The sequence below is a fragment of the Mus musculus genome, chromosome 8 (genome assembly GCF_000001635.26).
Source record: "Mus musculus strain C57BL/6J chromosome 8, GRCm38.p6 C57BL/6J".
Taxonomy (NCBI): domain Eukaryota; kingdom Metazoa; phylum Chordata; class Mammalia; order Rodentia; family Muridae; genus Mus; species Mus musculus.
The window spans coordinates 26016444-26034011 of NC_000074.6; the positions used below are offsets into that span (position 1 = coordinate 26016444).

Here is a 17568-nt window from a genome sequence, read left to right on the forward strand (position 1 = left end):
TGGGATTCCAACAGAGGTCGGTATGTGATCTTAGCTGAAGTTTCCCCACATCCTAATAGCCCACAGGTGTTATCAGTCAAACCAACTTTTCTGTGCTGAGTTTCTCAGTGCAGCTGTGCTAGTGATCAAACCCAGGATTTAGAAATGCTAGTATTGGCTGGGCAGTGGTGGCACATGCCTGTAATCCCAGCACTTAGGCAGAGGGGCAGAGGCAGAGGCGCAGAGGCAGAGGCAGAGGGGCAGAGGCAGAGGGGCAGAGGCAGAGGGGCAGAGGCAGAGGCAGAGGCAGAGGGGCAGAGGCAGAGGCAGAGGGGCAGAGGCAGAGGCAGGTGGATATATTATTTACTCATTACCTTGTGGTTTGTGTGTGTGTGTGTGTGTGAGAGAGAGAGAGAGAGAGAGAGAGAGAGAGAGAGAGAGAGAGAGAGAGAGAGAGAGAGAGAGAGAGAGAGAGAGAGAGAGAGAGAGAGAGAGAGAGACTGAGACTTACCTGCCAGAAGGGAGCCCACCTTTGGGGGAACTTAAAAGAAATTCCCTTTGTTCTCTGGATTCTCCCTTAAGACCTTCCATAGGTTGGGAACTAGGGTGGAATGGATTTGTATTTTCCAGTGCAGATGAAAGTTCTGTTTATTCGAAATGTATTCGGTAAGTGTCCACAACAAAGGAGCTCTTCCCCTCACTCAGTCCGTATCTAACAGGATCCAGCAGGCACACAGGAGTCCGAGGGAGAGGGGTCTCAGCAGCCGGGACTCTGAGATGACTAGGGGGAGGCTATCCTGTCCTGACTGCATTTTACTTTGCTTAGACAGTTCTCAGCCCCCTACCCTCCTCCCTCTAATGGTCACATCTGCCTTGACAATATGTTTGGGATTTCTATGGCCTAGATGTATCAGTCAAAGTAATTAGTAAACTGAAATAACTAGAAATGTCAAAAATAATTGACATGTTATATCTAAAATAATTACTATGCTCTGCCAGGAATAAATGTTTTAAGATCACACTGACTCCCATCTAACGTTGATGTAAACTAGTCTTTGCGGTTTCTGTCTTTAAGAGCCCTCTAACCCTAGCATGAGCACCAAGAGATTTCAGAGGCATAAGCCTGCTCTTGGTCTGACATCAATAAAAAGGACTTAAAACTTGTAAGTGGCTTACTCGGCATGATTGTTAAGAAGTATCTTTCATAGATCACTGCAGTTTGGATGAGAATGGCCTCCAGAGGCTCATGTTTGAATGCTTCCTCCCCAGTTGGTGGAGCTGTTTGGGAAGGATTAGGAGGTCTGGCCTTGTTGGAGTAGGTGCGGCTTTGTTGGAGGTATGTCACTGGTGATGGGCACTGAAATTTCAAAAATCTCACACCAGGCCCAATGAGATGGTTTGAATGAAAATGTACCCCCATAGTCTCATTAGGAAGTGTGACCTTGTTGGAAGTATGCCACTTGGGGGTGGGCTTTGAGATTTCAAAGTGTCTCTCTCTTCCTGCTGCCTTCCTGCACTCTCAGCTACTCTCCAGGACCATGTTTGCCTGCACACGCTGTGGCGATAATGGACTAAATCTCTGAACTGTAAGCCAGCCCCAAATAAATGTATTACTTTTAAAGAGTTGTCTTGGTCATGGTGTTTCTTCACAGCAGTGACGTTGACGAAGACACCCAGTCTTGAGTGTTCTCTCTCTCCCTGCGACTTGAAGATAGTTGTGACCTTTAAGCAGCTGGTCCAGCACCATTTTGCCTGCCAGTATCCTTCCTGTCATGATGTTCATGGACTGACACTGTTAGCAAGTTCTCAATTAAATGCTTCCTTTTATTTGTAGGAGTTGCCTTGGTTTTGGTGTTTCATCATGGCATTGTTGTAAGACCATGTATTTACTATTTTGGTGGCTCTCAAGGCATTATCTCAGAGAGTTGCTAAGAAGGACAATTTTTTCATTTTGATAGACTAGAGAGTGGCTCCAAAGGTGACTTTGAAGGGACTACAATATACTAAAATCAGGAGATATGACATTTTTATACAGTAAGTGGGGTTTCTGGAAGTTCTAGAAAATTACAGGTTTACAGCTGGGAATGGAGAAAAGCTATGTATATTTAAGTTTTAAGCATGCCTGTGGCCATTTTTACATTCTTATTGGCACTCTCTCTATAAAATGTTTTCTTTTTGTTGGCAAATTTTACCACAAATGTTGTGTTAGATTTCTTTTTCATTATGTCCAGGGGTATTTTGTCTGCATGTATGTCTGTGTACAACCTGCATGCCATGGAACTTGAGTTACAGATGGTTGCGAGCTGCCATGTATGTACTGGGAATCAAGCCCTGGCTCTAACTGTGGACCAATCTCTTCAGTCCCCTTTACTTCAGAGCTGTTGAGACTTCAACATGAAGTGCTATTATTCATGACCCTGTAAATTTTTTCTACCTTTCAATTCTGCCTCAATGTTAGCATAGCTCTAAAAAGCAAGAAGCCATGCTTAAATTTAGCTTTTAAGAACTCTCGTGGCTGGATATATTCCTCCGTAGTTAAAATTATGAACTTGCTTTTCCAGAGAACCTGAGTGTGATCCCCAGCGCTTATAAGGCAGCTCATAAACCTTTCTAACTCCAGCCCCGTGGAGTCCCTACGCCTTCTTCTGGACGCCAGAGATATCATCGTCACGCTCACATACACACAGCCACATATGTAATAAAAATTAAAAAATAACAAGTCTTTAAAAATCACATGCATAAGTACACTGTTAACAAGGATAGAGAGAGGACAGGACTCAGCAGAGACACTCAGACATGTCACCCTTCAGGTGAGTGTTTTATTAAGGAGGCCATTAGCCGCAAAGAGTATGATACTGGTTCAAAGTTGAGAGAGGCTCACACACATAGTAGAGGTTTAAATCACAAATGATCACAGTGAAAACTGGATAGACATTGATTTGCAGTAAACAAATAATGTAGCTACTTAGACATTAATTAGTAGGCTTGAAGTTTATTGAAGATGGACCCCCAAATCAGGTTCTTTACCACCTCCAGAGCCCCATAACATCTAAATTTCAAGTAAGGGGAAGAGATCACAATGCCCCCCTCCTCAGAATTGGAAATACCATGCGACACAGATGCCTCCCCTTGATGCTATAACAAAGGGAGAGAGGCTGCCTTCTTGAAGTCTGTAAGAAGGCCATTTTCCAGGTTAAAAAAACATGCCTGCTTTTATAGGTTTTAACATTTAATCCACAAGCTGCACGGCTTTCTTCTGTGCATATGAGTGTGTGTGTCGAGGACTTTGGTTGTTTGCTCAGGGGCCACTTTGTTTAATGAAAAGGCCTAGAACCCACAGACCAGGTTGAAGTGAGCGTCTCTACCACCCTGGCACTGGGGTTATAAGTATGTCATTACCCTGGGCTTTCAAATTCACGCCTTCATACTTGCGTGGCAAGCATTTTATTGACAGAGGTATGGCCCCAGAACTGTTGTTTTTGCCCAAATGAATAAGATCTGAGTTCTGCTTCCTGTCCTGGGTTGAGACAAAACCATCTAAATTGCCTAAATGATTAGATATACCCCTTCCCTTATGAGTTAGTCCACATGAAAAGTTGTTAGAGACTTCAGAAATGACTACTAGCCCACTTAACTGTAGGTTTGCACAATTATCTCCGTCCTTTGCCAACCTCTGCTTTCGCTCTAAGGGTTTCTCTGCAGTAGTGCCTTCCGCCATTGATTCCTTCTATTCCCCTGTAATAAGCCCTGTCTCATCTGCATTTTTGAAAAAGAAAATTGTTACTACTTTTAATTATGCATACATGTGTGGTATGTGCATATGAGTGTGGGTGCCAGCAGAGGCCTGTCTGACAAGGGTACTGGGAACCAGTCCTCTGAAAGAACATGGCATGCTTGCAGCCACCAGGCCACTTCTCCGGCTCCCTCATCTGCATCCTTTTGACAGACACAGCACAAGTCAGTTTGACTAGGGATTCTGTGTCCATTTCCAGTGCTCCTAGTTTTGTTGATAAAAGAATTTTAAGAGTTCGAAGCTTGAGGAAGACCATTTTGTAAGTTTGAGAGAAAAGCAGCAGGGCAGGCAAGCTGTAAATCTTAGCACTTCCTGTGAGGAAGGTGGGGATAAGAGGAAGAAAGTCTTGTCCTCTGGGCTAGGTCTGATAAAGCAAGCAGGCTCAGCAGTGGATTTCTGCAGACATGGGAGTAGGGAGAAAGGAGTCTATAAAAGTATTTAGAGGGTCAGGGGAAGAACACTTAGGGCTTTGGCAATATCTGGGAGAGACCAGAGGAAAAGGAAAAACGTTTGAGTCAGAACACAGGCGGCAGGCCTAGCAGTGAAGATCTGTGAGCAGCTGTTGTGAGGGAGGGACTTGGACTGCTTCATTAAGGGAATGTTATCCTTTGCACTCATTTCGAGTGTTTCCAGGTGTATCAGCAGGCCTAGGCGGGGTGGTCTCGTGGCCAAGTGACTGAGGAGCTACTTGGATTAATTCTTTTGTTTGTTTGTTGAGACAGGACCTCACTATGCAGCCCTGGTTGTCCTGGAACTATGTACTTCAGGCTGGCCTTGAACTCACAGAGATCCACCTGCCTCTGCCTCCAGAGTGCTGAGACTAAAGGCACGCACCATCATACCCAGTTTGGATTAGCTCTTAGGGGAGAGGAAATTATCATAATTTTAGGGGTAGATTAGAATGTCATGCTTGCACTCAGGGTCAGAACTCAGATCTTCTTCTTCTGAGGAGGAAATAAGCCTCGTTACCTCCTCTTTCCCACTTTCATTTTAAAATCTTAAGGAAGGTGTTAATTGTGATTCCCTTTCTTGAGTGTTGCCTGGAATCAGGAGGCTGGTTATGAGGGAGGGTCCATCATCAATGGGTCCATCATCCAAGACTGCTAATGTCTGTCTACCTAACAGCAGCAAGTGCAAAATCAAGTGTAAAAATCAGACAACGTTTAAATGTCAGTCATAGAAAAGAGCAGAAAAAACGAGCTCTATACTGGATTTTTATACAAGTCTTTATTTACAACTTGTTTAACAACTGTACACTTTTTGCAGCCTTGAAAACATTTTTTGTACTTGAATGGGAAAATATAGTTTGACCAAATCTTCACTTTTTCATATACATATATTATATGCATATATAAACACTCATATATAACAAGTTGGCAGTCATAAAATCAAAATAAACCAAAAGGAAATGTAGGATTAAAACAAACAAACAAACAAGCAAAAAACCCTACCTTCTGATGGTTTCTCACAAGTTCGTTTTTGTGACTTTACTTACATTTTTAACTGAAGTCTCTAACAAGTCATTTTCCTCAGCAAAACAGTGGGGAAACTCACCAGACTCAAGACGGGCAAACTTTTGTAAGCAGGAGGGAAATACTTGAACACAGTTTTGTTAAATCTGAGTTGAGGCGAGGAATGCAGAGCCCAAAGTGGACATCGTTTCTAGATTACGATGATGAGGAATATATCCTCAGAACTCTCGACTGAATTGTCAGCCAGAGGGGGAATCTCTTACAGAACAAAGGAGGGACGTTATAAACGGCTGGCAACCTAACAATGAGAGAACTGCAACAAACCTGGAAGTTATTCTTCACAGTACAAATTATTATGAATTATAGAATCCATAAATGCCAAAATTAGGAATGACAATGATATTTTAGTACATCTTAATTGCAAATAACTAAATCTATGGGAAAAAAGAAAACAAGTAAATTGTTATGAAAGTTAAGTGCCAGGTCTCTGATTGGCATCTGTGTACAGCCATTTTCTACATTTATAATAAGATGTCACTTAGAACATACTGAAATTATCCGTGACTAATGAGTCTTTGTAGAATACATATTCAATTAGGCTCCCGAGAAAACAAAAGAATGAACTCCTACCATTTGCTCTTCTGTACTGAGTTACAGTAACGACCCCGTGACTTGTTTGGAAATTGACAATAATGTTCTGATTCTGCTGCCTGATCATCAACGCAGACGAGAAAGAGAAAGTGCGATCACGCCTGGGCAGGAAAGGCTTCACTAAGCTCAGTCTTAGCCGAGAGTGGTAGAGCACACCTCTACACCTCTAACCCTGGTACTCAGGAGGCGGAGGCAGGAGGAGCTGAGGAAGTTCTGGGCCAGCCGAGGCTAAAAAGAGAGATGCCTCCAAATAAAAAAAAAATATGATCACTAAAGTATTCTAGTATGCAAGGCCTTAGGTTGGATCTCCAATACTGCAAAACTCCAGAAAAGCAAAAAACAAAACAAAACTAACAGAGTCAGACACTTTTAAAAGACGTCCCTTAGTTTGATTTGAAAACGTTCAGCATAATCCTTTAAATTAAATGAAGTACTTTAGTATAGTGAAGGAAACTCAGTTCACATTTCTAATACTTTCATAGTTAATCATATTCTGTAACAGCAAATGTCTGCTTCATTCAGAAAAGGTTGGCTGATTCACCACTGAAGCAGGTACGAGCTGGGGGCCGAGTAACCTAACGACTTGGCCCTGACTGTACTTTTGAAGTAGAAGACAGCCAATCATGAATGTACAGCTTATAGGGCAGAAACGGTGACTTTCATAAGATATAAATAGATTTAAATAATATAGGGCTATGATGCTAACTAACTTTTATTTGAGTATAAGTTAAATATTTATTATCAGTTTCTCCTGGATGACAACTAATGTCAATTTAAAAATATGAAAGGAAGAAATGAGTGAAAATATTATGAAATAATTTATAAAATGATTTAATTATATCAATTGATAACTCATTGATAATTTGTTGGGAAGAGTATACTAAAAAAGTCACAATATGAGGCTTTCATTTCTTTTCCCAAGGCCAAAATATTGGTATAAAACTTTTATAAGAAATACTTTTCACCTGTTAATCCCTTTAGCAACTTCTAGTGAGCTGACCTGTATTTTCTTTCCTTTTCTGGCACAGTTTTCTGCACTGAAGGAATGGCCTACATCCATGCTGCCCACTGGCCACGCCTGAACACTGAACAACTGAGAAATGATTAGAGTATCAAGTGGAGATGGAATTTCACCATGCAGCCCTGAATGGCCTCGCCTTGTAGAAAGCCTCTTACCCCAGCCTTTCAAGTGCTAGAATCACAGGCTATTACACATGGCAGGAGGTACAGACTTGGCCTAGAACCCACTCTGAGTAGATTAAAAAGAAGCTCGAAGTTAGGATAGCTAGGAACATTTACAGAGACCATGCTTAAAACACGGTCTGTGGTTTTGTACTCCTGCACTTTTGCTTCAGTTTTGAGACAGGCTGGATTTGCATTTTCTGTTGCCTCATCTGACTTCACACTTGTGATCCTGGTGCCTGAGCCTGCTGCTGGGATTATGGGTGTGTGCCACCATCCTGGCTTTCTAAGTTTTAGTTCTGGAAAGGAGAACAAGGTCTCTATTTCCTTAAAGCTGAATGTGGACGTCTCTACTTCAACGCTGCTTCCTTCTATGTGACTGACTCAGAAGTAAACTTCATCAGTGTGTGTGAGTGTGTGTGTGTGTGAGTATGTGTGAATGTGAGTATGAGGGGGGAGGGCAGGGTGTGCTTGCCAGCCGACAGACTTTGATTGATTGACTCTGGACTGGAGCCAGGTAGTCTTGTGCAATTTAGCCACATATTCTGCTACTGGAGCTAGGTTCCTTGGCCCAAAACACACCAACTTTTTACAGTACTAAAACATGCATATCTTTTTAAAACAAAGCAAAACCAACATTAAGTGTTTTTATGAGCCAGTTTCCCCATTCTCTGGCAGTCATCATGCGTGAAACAAGCGCCAGTGCGTGTGGTCTCTAACATGACTGCTACTTTCATGTTGCAAATGGAAAAATTCTGGGTCTAAAAAACTCACTACCAGTACAAGATGAAACCTTTGCAAGTTAAAGTTAAGAAAAAAGCCAAGGTAAAAACCGAAAACAAATCTCAGTATAGCAACTATTTCTGCAATACCTGGCACCTCTACCGATTTCCTTTTGAAATCACCTTTCCTCCGTTTTTAGCCGATCTGATTGCTTAATTACTGGAATATCTTGTTTCCTTCTCTCTTTGGGATTTGCAATAGTGTGTGTGTGTGTGAGCAACAAGTAGGGACAGTCTCGAGGTTTTTATTTTAGGAGACAGCACCTTAAAGGGTAAGAAAAATCTCATTCAACAGAAAAGTGTTTAGTGAGTAGAGCACTTGCCCTGGAGTGCACGAGGCCCTAGCTTCAATTCCTAGCACAAACCCCAAAAGCTGGCTTCACAGCATTGTTATAAAATAGACTTCCCAGTTATAAGCGTGTTTCCAGACTCTGAATCCTGAGACTGAGGTGCCAACAGGAAACAGCACGTACAGCAGAAATGGAGCACTATCCAGTCCCAGTAACGTGCTAGAGCCTTTGTAGAGAGGGATAAACAACCTATGCAGGAGAGGGTGGGAGATAACAGTAAGATGCCATCCTAATGAAACAGACTACACAAGGACTCACAGTGGTCCCCGAGGAGGCTTGCAAGCACAGGAAGAACATGGGCTCTTTCCAGTTTGCCGTCAGCTCAGAGCTCTCGCAGTGAGTCTGACCAGACATCTGCGGGTATGGGCAGTGCCCTCTGCATGCCTGGGGATTGTCTTTTACTCACTCGCTTGTTCTTCTCACGGCATTTAATTCTTTCACATTTGAAATAGATATAATTTGGGTTTGAATAATTCCTACCTTATGGGAGAGGAATTTTCAGATAATGGGTACCTCCAATTTCAGACATAAACACCTGCTTGTGAGCCTGTAGCAGTGGACTGAATCAAACACGTAAAGGCTTACTTTTTAAAGTCCACTTTTGTCTTCATTTACAGATATTTTATGGAGGTATAACATATTATTAGGGGGGAATAATATTAAAACAACAGTTTGCAAACTATAAAAAGTATGATATAGATATCTGTTGGTAAGTTGGTGATAATTTCAGCCATCATAAATTTCTTCTCACCTCATCAAATCAAAGTTTAACATCCCAAATTCCTCAACTGTTAGACTAAGTAGTAACTGCTTAATAGTTATAAAAAGAAAAGAAATGTTTTCCCTCCCACTAACATATAGATTATATGGTTAGTTAATACTCACCTAAACACAATTAGAAATTAGTTTTGGTCTTTCATCTTTTATCAGATAAATGTGTAATAACAATATTATAGACTATTTTGTTGACTAAGATTAAGGGACAGCTACTATGATACTGTTTGAATACTTCTCTTGGCCTAAATATTCGTTAATTAGGCTACCTTTTATCCCACTATCCACTCTCCTCTCTAAAATGGATTTGCCTTAATAGCCATCGATTACTTTCTTTTATTTCTATTCTCACTTACATACTACATTCAGAGTTAACCTTACAGGACATTACTAAATCTGTAAGAAAATTGAAAAATACTGAAATGAGACATGTAAAGCAATCTTGGTAATGTCTAGTTCTAAGTATACATACATATATATGTGCACACAAATACATACATACATATATATATATATACATACATATGCAAGATTTATATAACATAAATATATAATTCATATATATTTATGGATTTCCACATAATTCCCAAACTTCATATACAATCCATAATTAGGTTTAGGCCTCTCATTTCTCAAACCAATGTCCCTCTATTACTTTAGTGTAATTAAAGAATCCACATATATTCATATTTAAAAACCATTAAATATAAAATGTATGGTATCCTATTCATAATAATATAAATTGAACCGAAAAGGTGTTTTTAAAAACCATCAGTACACACATCCCATGACATGATTAATGACTTACAAGCAAGAAATGGTATTACATTTGTGTTGTCTTTTATTTTATACACAGGACCCTAACCACAAGGCTGACGAGGTGAAGTGACCAAGAGGGTTAGAAATTGGCTGTGTATAGTAAGCAAGTTAGTGACTGACAAATTATCTTATAGACTTTTGAGAGCTGTATTCATTAAAAAAGTTAAATCATTATTGTGTTAAAATTGGACACTCAATGAAAAACATCAATCACTTAAATATGCATTATAAAAAAGTAAAATATTGTGTTAGATGCATTGAATGCATTGAGAATAGCCTTCCTCTTTTCAAAACAATAGGATATTCAAATCAGTTTAAAAAAGTAAGCTCTGAAACTTCTTTCTAAATAATAAAATTGGGTGGACAAGAAACAAACTAACAAACAAAAACCCAAATCAAACCAATTATCAAACAAACAAACAATTTTAATTGTGACAGGACTGTATTTTAACAAGGGTAAAAAAAAAAAGCCCTTTAAGTCATGAAAAGGAGAAGAGAAAATGATTTAATAATTGTTATAGATTCAGATATCCCACTTCATTCTTTCATTCACTCATTGATGTATTCATTCATTCACCGCTCCTTCCTCAGTACTACTGACTGGTACTACTTCCTCGGTACTACTGACTGGTACTACTTCCTCAGTACTACTGACTGGTACTACTTCCTCAGTACTACTGACTGGTACTACTTCCTCGGTACTACTGACTGGGCGTAGGGTCTTGATTATCCTAGGTAAAAGGCCTCACTTCCCATCCTGTTTTGTTTGCACACTCTTTTTTTGTTGTTATTTTATTTTGTTGAGACAGGGTCTCCCTGTGTAGACCAGGCTAGCCTTGAACTCAGAGAGATCTCCTGCCTCTGTCTCCTAAGTGCTGAAACAAGGTCTCATTGCATAGCCCAGGCTAGCTTCCAACTTGCATTTTTCCAGCCTCAGGCTCCCAAGTTCTGGGATGACCCTAGATGTCACATAGGTTTCACTGTTAAACACAAAGCTGAATCAAGTTGACAGTTATCTATAGAAAAAAAAATTCCTTTATTATATGAGGATAAAAATCCCAAATCCTTGGAACTGGACAGATGGCTTAGCTGGCTGCTCTTGCAAGAGGACACAAGTTCTACATGGGGCAGCTATGTGACTCCACCTTAGCAAAAAAGATGCTAAACATTTCCCTTTCACTGTGTGGTCAAATCATGTTTTTAAATCAAGTGGATATGGACTAGCTTGGTTTATACGGAACATGGATTGTAGAAACTTAGGCAAGTGCCACATTCCCAAATTAGACATAAGTACAACATTCGTAAGATCTGAAACTTAAGATCTGAAAAAAATGAAGATTAAACGTAAAGAGCAACTATATTTTAAGATTTGTTTTGATTAAATAACTCATGCTGAAATAAAAAAAATTAAGGCTTAAAATATGGTTATTGTTAGAACAATAGATCAATGCTTATGTGAAAGCAGAAGCGTCTACAAAAGAATTTTACACACAGACACACACGCACACATACACACACACACAGACACACACTCACACACACATGCTCTCTCACACACACACTCACACATGCGCACACACACAGACACACATGCACACACACAGACACACACACATGTTCTCTCTCTCTCTCTCACACACACACATACACACACACACTGTCACACACACTCACACACACGTTTATTTATTTTTTTGAAGACAGAATCTCATATAGACAAACGGATTCCAGACTCTCTACAGACATATATACCCAGTTCATATGACGCTAGGGGTTGAATCTAGTACTTCACGTATATTAGGCAAGTATTATTATACCAGCTGAGCTGCATCCTAGCCCTCACAAATATTTTCACTTTTACCTCACAAGCCTGAGACTGCTCCTGAAAAGGTAAATAACATTTTCCACAGAGGGCATCTGACTTCACCTGCCTTGTCCCAACTGGACCCCCACATTTGCATGTTCTTGTACAGTGTGGATCTCTAACGACAGTGAAAGCAGGACTCGAGGTCCTCACTGACAAGCTAGCTTGCCTTTGTGCAGCTGAGCCCTAGTTACATTAACCAAACAGCTGCATGAAAATCGGGCCATGTTATCCTCATTATAACTTAGTCACTGCATTCAGCTGATTTTTACCAAGTTAACAGAAATAATTCAATCTTGATTAACTTTGGAATATGGATCATTTATTTAGGGACTCAGAACTCATTTTTATTACTGTTAAGTAATTAGACAAAAGAAAATTATGACCCAGCTTAAACTTTCTTTTTATAGACTTGTTTTATAAGAATGAGTGTTTTGCCTGCCTGCATGTATGTCTGTATGGCACATGTGTACCTGGTGCCCATGGAGGTCAGAAGATGGCATTGGAAGATTCCCTGAAACTGGAGTTAGAGATGGCTGGTTATAAGCTTCCACATCAGGAACTGCACCTGTGTTATACAATAAATGCTCTTAAATGCTGAGCCAACGCTCCAGGCAGAGTTTTTTTAAAAAATATTTTTAAATATTTAATATAAGTGTATTAGTTATCTTCATTTCAGATGCAAGAAATGATTACATTTACTGGATTGTTTTCTTATTAATCCTAATAAGATTAATAATACTGTAGAACAAAAATGGTCATTTTTTTAGTAGTCTGCTTTAGTTTTTTCTTTTTTCTTGGTAAACCCTGGTTAGAAGGCACAGAAAATAAGCTTATTATAAGAACTCAGATGCTGGTGACAGGTCCTCCCTACCTGACACAGTGACAGTGTCCTCATCCCTTGCTAATGCCAGGACAAGATCCATGGGGCAAGCACAGGAGGCTTACCACACACCACCAGAGCACCTGCAACTTCCCTGATCTCCACGGGAGAAACTGAAGTCCCCTAAATCCTGACCTAAGCCACACAGTGGGAAAGGTGCCACTGGCACAGGTAAGTTGTATTCCTGGCTTTATGACGTCTAAAGTATAGACGGATGCTATTTCTTATGAAAGCATGTTTTATTTTATTCTGAAATATCATGAGCGATATTTCTCCCATTTACTGAAGGAAATCCACCAAACATTAAAGACAGAGCAAACAACAGCAGAGGCTACAGACACTGAAATTAGCACAAAACAGATGCTGAAAACAAAACAAAACAAAAAGCAGAAGCTAAACTTCCTTCTGAAAGCTTGAGGCCTTTCCAAAACATCTACATAAAATATCTGGGTAGGTGGGTATGTCTATAGAGCGGGCAGGTGAATAGAAAATAAAAATCAAAACAGTGAGCTGTTTTCCCTCAGGGTAAGATCTACTGAAGGGTAGCTTCAAGCGTCTCTTGTATTCACATTCACTTTATTCTCCAGGTATAATTTCTCAACAACCAACAATCTTGTAAGGAGTAGGAACCATAGACTAATTTGATTTACAAGTGGTTGAATCTCAGATATTCTGTGAGCTAAAGGTAGAGTGAGAACTATTTAAAACCTTTCAAGCATACTTATTTGTGTGTGCACTGGCATCTGTTGAGTGTGGAGACCAGAGGACAACCCTTGGGAGTTGCTGTCCCCTGTCACCTAGGCCCCAGGAAGTGAGCCCAGGCAAGTGCTACGCTTCCTGCTGAGCCATTGTGCTGGCCCCAGTTTTTGTTCTTTTATTTTCAAACTCAATCTACCCTGTGGACATGGTGGCACATACCTTAATCTCAGCCTCTTGGGAGGCAGAGGCAGGAGAATAGTCTTGAGTCAAAGAAGTTGAGGAAGGTCTGGATAATATCCCTAGATTGTCTTAAAACAATAACAACAAAAAAAGCAGACCTCGAGTGTCAGGTGTGTGTACCTGAAATCCCACAGAGCACTGTCCCACCATAGCGCTCTCCACTATCTCCTGTGCCTGCTGCTCTCTGTCCCACTGTAGTGCTCTCCACTATTTCCTGTGCCTGCTGCTTTGGTCTGCCCAGGCGGATGCCTCACAGCCTGCTTGAACATTTGTTGGAAGGGTTGTTTTTGTTTTTGTGAGGTTTTTTTGTTTGTTTGTTTGTTTTTAAATAAATGCTTCATGATGAATAGTGTCCTTTCAAGGAAAAAAAAATCCTACGATTCATGCGTATAATCCAAGAAGACCATGTGTTCATGGCAGCCTGGGTTACATAAAGACTCCGTCTACAAAACCAAGACAAAACATGCAGGACGAATTTCTAGGTCAATTTTCCTATAAAACAGGAGGGAGTTAAAATGAAGCACTTGAATATGGTTTCTGAAAATTCTTCATCACAGTAAAGTTGAGTTAGTTATTTGTCTTTTATACAGAACTAAATGACACCAGAACTTCCAAACACCAAGTCCATAAATAACATCTTCCACTTAAGATGATTTATGTAAAAACAAACTAAAGAACCCTCTGACTTAATTTCATATTTTTTCTTTCAAAAAATATGGTATGAAACAAGAAAAAGGCTGGAGGAAACCTTCAATATAATTTGGGATCAAATTCACAAATCAATATAGAAAAAGACAAAGGTAGATTATTTTCAAATAAATGATAGTTTAAAATTATATCATTCCTTATATAGACAAAGTACTTCACATGATTGCTTAATAGACATTCATCTATGTAAATAAATGTGGCATATAATGTAAGCACTTTGAACAACCAAATACCAAGAAAATCTCTCCTGTTACCAATTCTTGGAGCTGTAGGTAGAGCGAAGAGAAACTATAGAGCTCTGTTATAACATTACACACCGAGCCATGTGCTGATGTTAACAAATCGCATTAAGATGCTAGCTATCAAGGCTAACTAAGAAAAGGAAAGTCTCACAGAATATATAAAACATATGAGGCATAGTCAAAGAACTGCCCCAAAGATAAGGCTACCTATATGAAAATAAATCTTTTACATGTGGAGAGCAATTAAAAGTGCATGGCTAGAATCTGGTTCTTAGCTACTAAGATATTCCAAAGGAAGGAAAAAAAATCCTGCCAAGTTCTTCTTCTCTGTAATTTCCACCCAAATATCTTCACCAATTTCACTTCTGCCAGCAAACAATACAGCAGGAAAGAATGAAATTTCATATAAGAACTTCAAACCTTAGAATACGTTTAATTTCTCCCCTCTGAGTGATCCTGCCAGGTGCCACAGGTCTGACTAGCACCTCTGCCAATGTAGTCGTCTTTGCAAAAAGTGCATTTGACACCACTTTGTATAGTACAGTAAATATTTAAGTTATCTGAAGTGCATTTGGAAAACAATCGAAAACACAGATTAATACACCATAAAAAGATTAATTCCCTTTAAACAAAGACATTCTTATAAAGTATGGTAACACAGTAGGCACGATAAAGAATATAAATTGTGTATCAATTATTGGCAGAAAACCCGATTCTTTACAAAGCCCACACAAATGGGGAAGAAGACATTTTCATACAAAGAAAAAGTATTACACTATTATACAACACTTTTAATTGTACATTTACAAATTTTTGGCACATTAAAAGGAACTGAAAAGACCACAAAGTAAAGGACAAAGTAACCAAAGATAGGAGAGAGAGGAATCCTCATGAGAAACACTAAATATTAACACAGGAGAGAAAGAAAACAAGCTGGCTGAATTTCCTGAAATGTTGTTATATGTAACAGAAGTATGCTTTTTAAAAATTCCTAGTGGCAAGACCTTTCTACCTTGCTGTGGCTGGCTGGACATGGCCTGGGTAGGATCTTCTTGTGCTGGTTGCTTGTCTTTGCCTAGCCAGAAATGACTGCCCTGAACCTGTGCTAGCTAGTCTGTCTTCAGCCGCCTTTTTATGTAGAGTCATTCCCTGAAATATTAGAAGAAAAATAGCGATTGGTGAAAACATGGAATATTCTACAAAAATAACTATCACCATGCATAAATAATTTTTACTACAATGAATAGCGAAGCATAATTTATTAGGAAAATTAATTCCACTTATTATGGCTTAAAATTTATGAAATCCTTTTCATTCCAGAAATTAAGTACAAATCTTCCTTTGGAAAAATTAAGACTTAATTTTGTGAATTTACAACAATCAAAACAACAGACAATGGAGAACGATTTTTAGAATATGTCACCTACACATTCCTTTCAAATCAAATAGTGATTTTTCCAAGAAAAGCGCAATTGATTGGTAGCAGCTGATTCTCTCAAAGTGTTGAAATCATAGGACTCATCAGAAAGGAAAACCACAAACGCACTTGTTTCTTCCAATGGAAAGCCATCCTAGGCACATACACACCACAACGCCGTCTTTCTTCACTTCAGGGCAGGCTGGTATTCTCAAACAAACTGAGACAAGTTTCTGACAACCCACAACAGAGGGCACAGCAATAAGCGACCTCTCCATGAAAGCAGAAAGATCACCTACTGCCTTTGAAGAGGGGCAAAGTCACTGGGCTACAGTGGATGGGAGGGAGGAGACCTGCTGGGCACTGTGGAATTTGGAAAAGCAGTGAGTGACAATGGGCACGGTTTTACTAAAGCCAGAAGGCTACAGGAGACTGGGAACAGTTTAGGATTCTTTTAATAAGGCGATGAACTAATCTAGCAAGAGAAACTGAGACTGCTGGCTAATCATACCAATAACTGATGCAGGCAAGCTGGTGCGGAGAAGTGGAGGCTAACAACGAAGAAATAAAGCATGGAGACCAGGACTAGAAAGGCCATCTTCCCGTTGCTAACTAGCTCTACAAGAACGCTGGCCATAGCTTTCCATTCTGAAGATAAGTCTCGTCTGTCTTATGTACCTAAGAACACAACACATTTTCCTCAACGGCAGAGGATTACTATTTAGCCCAGCTAGCCTGAGACTAGGTCATCCTGGTGGCCCGCATCCCGTATTACTGTCAAGGGTCTCCATGCCTGTCTCAGCTCTCCCCTTGCACCCTTACCTAGGTCCTAAGGATTGAATTCAGGCCAGGCCTGTGCAGCAAGCACAATCACCTACTAAGCCATCTTGCCAACCCTAGAATATATTTTTTAATTCAACTTTAACTTAACAAATACATTTGAAGGTTTGAATAAGACTGGCTGAAATCTACTGAAACCATTTTACTACATATAATGAAATTACATTTCAATTAAAAAAATTCTAATTTTTCAAGCAACTGACTGATTGGGGAACCTGGGCTTTTGTGCTCTGCGTTCTAGGGCTCCACCACTGAGTCACACTTTTCAAATGCTTTTAAGATGTCAGTAGCCAATACAAAGCAATTTGTGAAGAAACGTAACACCTTGCCCCAGCATTCACTACCTACCACCTTGACTCCTATTTAAGCTGTCCGAGATGCAACCTCTCTGCACATAAGCATGGCGCCCCTGTTGGTCACCCTCTCTGCACATAAGCATGGCGCCCCTGTTGGTCACCCTCTGGGAGTAGAATCTGAATGTGTTGACTTGGAACTACCCTTCACTCAGAAAAGCGAAAAGCTAGCACAACCCTTCAGTTCCACGTGACAGAAGAAATAAACCTGATTCTGTAAGAATCAATCTGTGAGCACTATGTGAAGCCAAAAACCAGTCAGGGCTGTGAAATTGCTGACAGGGACTAACATACAGGGCGGTGAGACTGGGAACATCAAGCTTCAAAGAAGACAGAATAGTAGGGGTAGGGTTAACTGCCTGAGAAATCCCTTAATGCTATTTATATTCTCTACTTTTAAGTTTAATTTTTAGGAAAATTATATTTGTTAGTAAATTCTCATTCAAAGTTATTTCCTTCTAAAAAATTATAATAAAGTCTTAAACTTTGGCCAACACAGTGGTGTACTGTAGACACACGC

At 39.9% G+C, this 17568-nt stretch overlaps 1 protein-coding gene across 4 annotated transcripts in view; it reads right to left on the reverse strand.

The window, feature by feature from the left end:
• Positions 1–4977: 4977 nt before the first annotated feature.
• Positions 4978–17568, reverse strand: part of Hook3 (hook microtubule tethering protein 3) — a 98198-nt gene continuing 85607 nt past the window's right edge. The window contains exon 22 of one of the 4 annotated variants that reach the window (NM_207659.3): positions 4978–15587. In NM_207659.3, the coding sequence (NP_997542.1) occupies positions 15447–15587 (141 nt within the window). In that variant the 3' untranslated portion in view covers positions 4978–15446. The other 3 variants (XM_006509150.3, XM_006509148.3, XM_006509149.4) reach the window with 3 other exon arrangements.